Consider the following 6,676-nt stretch of genomic DNA (forward strand, 5'->3'; position numbering starts at 1 on the left):
GCCCACTATATGTAAGGTTCATTCATCAACTGAAAACAGAATCGATTGAGATTTAAGAATCAGTATTGGTTCATAAAAATGAGAATCTATTAAAATTGAGAAGTCTATTTTTTTACCCCACCCCTAGCAAATTTTGTTGTTTTTAGTGGCCTCCACTGTCTCTGTTCATCTGTTTTCTTCATAAATAAATAAATGCATAAGCCTATATACTATATACTCTTGTAGGTTCATTATTAAAAATTAAAATGTTATTAAAAAGCAAACAATTAAATGTATTATTTTAATTAAAATAAGAAAATTAAAATGACGTCTAATAATAGATTATGATGGATTTTTTACGACCCCGTCCATCATATATATATACATTAATTTAATTCATTAGTTATTGGGAAAAAAAATAATAATAATGTATTAAGTTAATTCATTCATTCATTCATTCATTCATTCATCCATTCATCCATTAATGTTTGTGTTGGTCAAACTTCAACATTGAGGTATAAAACAATACAACCCACTTAGCTGACTGATGGTACATCTGTTCCTTACCATGTAATTTTCACTGGTGTGATTGAAATGTACCATGTAAGGTAATTAAACTCCTTAATTCTTAAAATTGTTAAATATTTTGTGTTAAATATTTTGCCATTTTATTTTGAATAAAGTTCCTAATTAATCAATTGTTATATTTATTCAAATTACAGCAACATACAGTGCCATCTGAAAATGCAACGTAAATTTTATATATTTTTCAGTAGTTATTGTACTGCTTCAGTTAAACCAAATATCATCTGAAATAGTGTTGGTGTAAAGTAATGTTTACCTCTGAGAATTGGCCCTTGTGTTTCACATCAGTACCTTCCTCCTGTGTCACTTAAGGAGTGTATAAAGCTAGGACACTACCCTGAACAGAAACTCTAAACCAGCACAGCCTCTGAGATGAGAGGAGCCACTGTGGTTCTACTTGCTCTGCTGACAAGAGCACTGAACCCTTGCTGTAGATCACTTAGCCTAAGAGATGCTGATGGACAAAATGAACAAATTAAGCATTCAGAGGATAGAGCTGCTAACGTTAGCAAAGCCTTGACATTTACTACAAGGCATGTTCTTATAGCATGTCAAGGGTGGGTATGATTTGTTTCAAGTTCATTTAATTTACTCATGTACTTTCAGATTTTTACATTAAATGTTATTAAGAAAGTGATTGTGTAATTCCATTGTACTATGACTGAATAATCACGTGCATTTGATTTTGGACTCAGTGAGTCTATGATATTCTGTTTGTCTTTTCTCAGCTACTTTGTAGAGAAATGTCATTCTACACACATGGTGATCGTTTCTGTGGAAAAACTTAAAGCGATCAGAGTGCGTGTGTTTTTTTCAAGGTGCCCAGTATTCTGCCTTTGTGAAGTCCTAAATGGGCAGGTCCTGGGTACACAGCACAAACTGGAGCTCAACCAGACCATTCTGGGCTCACATAAGGTAAGCATTTTAAACATGGATTGTTAGAGTAAATGAATATGAAAGTGTGAAATGTTCAACAACTGATTGCAACCAATGCAACGTTAAAAAGCTTGAAATGAAATGTACACATGATCTTAAAAACCTTTTTTTTCCCCCTTTCTTTTTATGTCTAGGCTTTCAATCAGTCTTCACACACTTGTTTATATTACTGCCATATGTATCAACTGCAGTTAAAATATATGAAAAGTTACTGCTTTTATCTGAAAAATGGATTTTCAGAGAGTGTCTGGACAAATGTACTGAATGTCAAAGATTACAAAAGAGGAATGAACTGTGTGTGCTTCAAAGTTCACATTTTCTTGGCTGCCAAGGACCAGGTGGATATCACAGATAAATTGTGCATGGGAACTGGGGCCTGGTTTATGCCAGCTAACTTTACTGAAACATTTGAGTCTAATCTGTCAAGGCTCACTGTGTTTTTACATGGTGTTAAACTATCTGGGCCAGCAATGAAAGCTCTCACCGGCCCCTTCCCCAGGCAGACAGATGACCTGACCATACCTTCTTTGATCTGTGTGTGTACTAAGTGCACTATGCGTTGCAAGTTTGTACAGTGGCTCCGCAGATCTGTGTGTAGGATCTCCCTTGTGAAAGGAAATGGTGATAGCTGCACTTACAGTCACCGTGCTGAGCTTTATCAGGTACAGATTTCATGAATGTTGTCTCTCCAATCAACAAATAATATAAAAAAAAAAAGAAAAAATAAAAAAAAATATATATATAAATTATTTTAAATTTATTTAATTTTTATTGGCAGTTCATATGGCGATGTCAACTGGAGAAACAGAGAGATTTAAACCAAATGGCTAAAAGCTGCTTCAGATCAAATATGCTTACCTGCACAGACATGTGGATGCATAAAGGTGACCTCTGATTTAGTGTTTTTTGGTTTGCCTATGATGTGTTACTACTATATTTAGGGAGCACATATGCAATAATTAATATTGTTCAATTGGTATGGTGTTATAACAACTTGATGTGCTTTCATTTCATTTGTACTTGTAGAAATCAGTCCACTACAATGGCAGATTTGTGCTCAACTATTCAGCAGAGGCCTGTTTCACCAGTGGATTATAAGAGTGTTGCTAATCACCGTTCCTCTGTTTTTAATTGGTCAAACTGCAGTCGTGACCTTTATGAGGCATACCCAAAGATCTGTTTTTACCCAAAGAATCAGGAATTCAAATCTAAGTTTCATGCTGCTCATATCATGGAGCTCTTTGAGTCCACTTACTGTTGCTGGACAGTCGACTGGTTGTTCCTGCAAACTTCACCACACAGCATTTGGGATCACGTTTGTCCTCTGTATCTCCTGTGTTCTAGGGAAAACACTAGTGGTGTTAATGGCCTTTAAGGCTACAATTCCAGGCAGTAATGTTATGAAATGGTTTGGCCGATTGCCACATAGACTCAGTGTTCCTGCCTTTACTGTGTCACAGATCTTTCTCTTTGTGTTTTGGTTTTTAATATATTTCCCTTCATTTAACTTGAGTATAAACTGTTACCAAGAAAAGATGGCCCTAGAATATGATATGCTCTCTGCAATTGGTTTCTGTCCTAGTTTGTATCACTTGGGGCTCAGCTTTATTCTGACATTTCTTGTATGTAACCTGCCATTTACTATGGCCTGTTACTCAGTGTTGAACATTCATGTAATTATGGGTGTGACAGCAAGAATATCGCTCAGAGCATTATTAAGATAAAGCTAGCTTGGTTCCAGTTCAAATGCATGCATATATATATACAAATGCTTAAATTTGAGTGTCAAAACGTAAAAAAGTGAACAACATTGTTTTGTTTTTTTTTTTGTTTTTTTTGTTGTTGTTTTTAAAAAAGCCATCCTAAACAATTGATTTCATGCTTCTCATTGGAGTGTTATTAAAAATTATGGAATACTACAACATTGCCTCTGCATTTTTCAACTACTGTACTCAGGAGAAAAAAAATAATAATAATAAAAACTTGGACCCATATTATAGCAGTCCCCCCTCTAAAACCTTTGTATTATATTGTTATTACTGTTCAATTCCTTGTAATTAAAAATGAATGAATGAATAAACAAACAAAACAAACTTTGAATAAAACATACTTTGCAAAAATATCACTGCAGATATTCTTTACAACTTAAAAGTACTAAAAAAGTATATTCTGCATGTGTGGAAACTCAGCAATCTGAAGTTGGGCTGACGTCATCAGTGAACAGTTCCTCTGTTACAACAAGCGATCATGTCTGTATTTGGTGTGTTGATGACCCCATAAACACAAACTTCCTCACAAACTTCTCCAAAACAAGCTTCTTTGGTGAGCATTCAATATAAAACCCTTACTGTACATTAATTTTAATAACTATGTAAATATACTAAACTGTGTACTGAGAGTGCAAATACACTGTTTTGCTCATCAATAATAAAGCCTGTGTTATACTTTCTGCTGATGTAAAAATCATCATCGGAGTGTATGCGAAGGCTCTGCATGGACATTCATGTCATTCATGCACAAACTTGCCCAGTATGCTACAAAAGCACCAACTGCGCAGGCTGTGTGAAGAAGTCCTTTGCCATCCACACCTCTACAATCCGTCAATAAAACAATATAAAGACAGCCATATGTGCAATAACTCTGGGCAATTGTTTGTTTACTGTTCACCACCATACAATTTCAGTAGTATAAATACAAGTATTCCGCGTCCGTGCTGTCCGCAGCTGTCTGTGTATGCGCTCGAACTGGAATAATAGTCTTTACCTTGATTACAATCGTCATCCTTTAAAACATGGTCATATGCCTTTAAAACAAGTCATATCGTCACCTTGGAATTATAAGGTTCTAGCTGACATTTTTGTCAAAATTTAGTTATTCACATATTCATATTCTGTGACAACTTGTTTACATTATGTGATGTTTCTTTCTTAAGTCAGAGCTTTTTAGGGAAAAAAAAGGTTCTGTCTACAAAGTCAAACTCTAACTTGGTTTTATAAGTTTCTATCTGCATGAGCCAATCAGCACTTCGAATGCACACACGAGGACCAATCAGGATCAGCTTTCTTTGTCATGTTGCCGGACTGTGCCGCGATAGTGGAAGAGAGCGCAGAAAAACACTAAATCAGTGAAGAGAAGACTAAATAATTTCACACAATGCAATGTTTATTAGAAAAATCATGATCGACTCTTTTATTTATGATCTTGTCAAAGACAGCAGCCCAAATTCCAGGGAATTACAGTCTTTTTGTGTGTTTTGCTGTTGCTATTGCAGAGTTATTTTCAGTTAGACACCACGCTAGCCAGCAGCGCTATAGGTCCGGGTTTTTGTAGTATATTTGATTTATACAAAGGAAAGTTATGTATATATTAGTTTATGTTTTAACCTTGATCCATCCTGTGTACTTGCACTGAGCTGTACGTAGCCTACTATGTAGCTATAAAGCTCTACGCTATGGTACACTGGATTAAAGCGATACTACATTAAGTGAGTTGAAGTGTATTTTACCTTGTTGGTAAAAAACTGAGTTGTTGCATGAAGTAATTTAAATATTTTAAATGTGAAATACTGTTAATTATAGTCAGTGAAACATTTTTTTCAATGTTTATCAAACTTTGTTAAACACCTTTGCCAAAGCATTGTCTGTTTTCTTGCAGTTTTTTAGTCTTAAAAGGTCTTACATTTTACAATATTAAGCCTTAAAACTCAAAAAGTCAGCAATTTAATTGATTGGGTCTTAATTAAAACATTAAACATTAGCAAGTTATTTCAGCCATGCTGATGTCTGGAGAGAAAGCTATTTTACCTGTCCCACTTTTTGTGGAATGAAGTCCTGGTCAGATGTATTACAGTTAGTTAGTTAGTTAGTTAGTTAGTTAGTTAGTTAATTAGTTAGTTAATTAGGTTTAAAGCACATATAAAAAAAAACACAAGGTTGACCTAAGTGCTGTACATTAGAAACAATACATAAAAAGAGAACTTCAAACAGCAAAGTAAAATGCACACAGTAAAATTCATTTGTTCAAGGATTCAAGTATTCAAAGCGTTTATTGTCATATACCCAGTGAGGAAAACAAGTTTCCCTGAGCAATGAAATTCTTACTTTGCTGTCTACAATGAATGCCAAGACTGCAAAACTATACACACATACACAAACTGTACACTATACAAACTATACACACATACAATGTAAGAAACATAATAATAAAAACTATGCTACAGTAGTAGGAATGTAGACTATGAAAATAGGAGTATAGACTATGTATATCTATATATGCAAGGATAGAGTAGGAATATAGAATGTGAAAAATAGAAACATAGACTATGTATATGATATCTATATATGCAAATATATACATTTGCATATATAGATATCATATACATAGTCTATGTACATAGACTATTTATATGATACATAGTGCACTATGCGTACATAGTCTGTACATAGTCTGTATACAGCAATAACTTATGTGCTAAAAATCAAAATTTCAAAAACAAGCAAATTCAACACAACTAAAATAAAAAAATATAAAAAATAACAAAAAAAAAATGTGCAAATTGAGATGAGGCTACATGAGTAATATTAACAAATATACAATAGTAGTAATAACAGCTGTAACATTACAAATGTTCAATGAGATGAAGCAATTGAACCGATTGTTCTTTGAGATAGATAAGTCCCACTAGCTAGCTACCTGCTAATAGCTGAGGGGAAGAAGGAGTTCCTTAATCTAGAAGTCCTGCAATTTACACTCCTATACCTCCGTCCTGAGGATAAGAGTGTGAACAGTCTGTGTTGGGGGTGGGTGGGGACTTTAATGATGGATGCAGCTCTTCTGTTGACTCTGCAGTGGTAAATGGCCTGCAGAGAGGGCAGTGGAGACCTGATGATCTTCTCAGCAGTCTTTACAACTCTCTGCAGACGTTTGCGGTCACTTACAGTAGTGCTGCCACACCACACAGTGATGCAGTTGGTCAAGACGCTCTCAACTACACAGCTGTAGAAGTTGTGGAGGATCTTAGGTGACATGCCAAATTTCCTCAGCCTCCTCAGGAAGTACAGCCGCTGTTGTGCTTTCTTCAACAGCTGGGTGGTGTTGGGTGTCCAGGTAAGGACCTCACTGATGTGGACCCCCAGGTATTTAAAGCTGCTCACCCTCTCCACTTCAATCTCTCGGA

The 6,676-nt window shown here is 35.2% G+C and overlaps 1 protein-coding gene across 1 annotated transcript; it reads left to right on the plus strand.

The window, feature by feature from the left end:
- The first annotated feature begins 792 nt into the window (after window positions 1-792).
- On the plus strand, window positions 793-3,297 carry LOC122144622. The gene is made up of 5 exons (XM_042755658.1): window positions 793-1,121; window positions 1,293-1,479; window positions 1,635-2,162; window positions 2,279-2,384; window positions 2,527-3,297. The coding sequence occupies exons 1-5, from the start codon at window positions 937-939 to the stop codon at window positions 3,222-3,224; spliced, it is 1,704 nt and encodes a 567-aa protein (XP_042611592.1). The 5' UTR covers window positions 793-936; the 3' UTR covers window positions 3,225-3,297.
- The last annotated feature ends 3,379 nt before the right edge of the window (window positions 3,298-6,676 follow it).

The sequence above is a fragment of the Cyprinus carpio genome, unplaced genomic scaffold (assembly GCF_018340385.1).
Source record: "Cyprinus carpio isolate SPL01 unplaced genomic scaffold, ASM1834038v1 S000006739, whole genome shotgun sequence".
Classification (NCBI taxonomy): domain Eukaryota; kingdom Metazoa; phylum Chordata; class Actinopteri; order Cypriniformes; family Cyprinidae; genus Cyprinus; species Cyprinus carpio.

What these genes read in the sequence shown, in the direction of transcription:
- LOC122144622 (XM_042755658.1), top strand. Translation starts at nt 937, where the DNA reads ATGAGAGGAGCCACTGTGGTTCTACTTGCTCTGCTGACAAGAGCACTG. An exon ending in CCATTCTGGGCTCACATAAG is followed by an intron (nt 1,480 to 1,634) that starts GTAAGCATTTTA and finishes TTTTATGTCTAG; the next exon opens with GCTTTCAATCAGTCTTCACA. An exon ending in ACCGTGCTGAGCTTTATCAG is followed by an intron (nt 2,163 to 2,278) that starts GTACAGATTTCA and finishes TTTTATTGGCAG; the next exon opens with TTCATATGGCGATGTCAACT.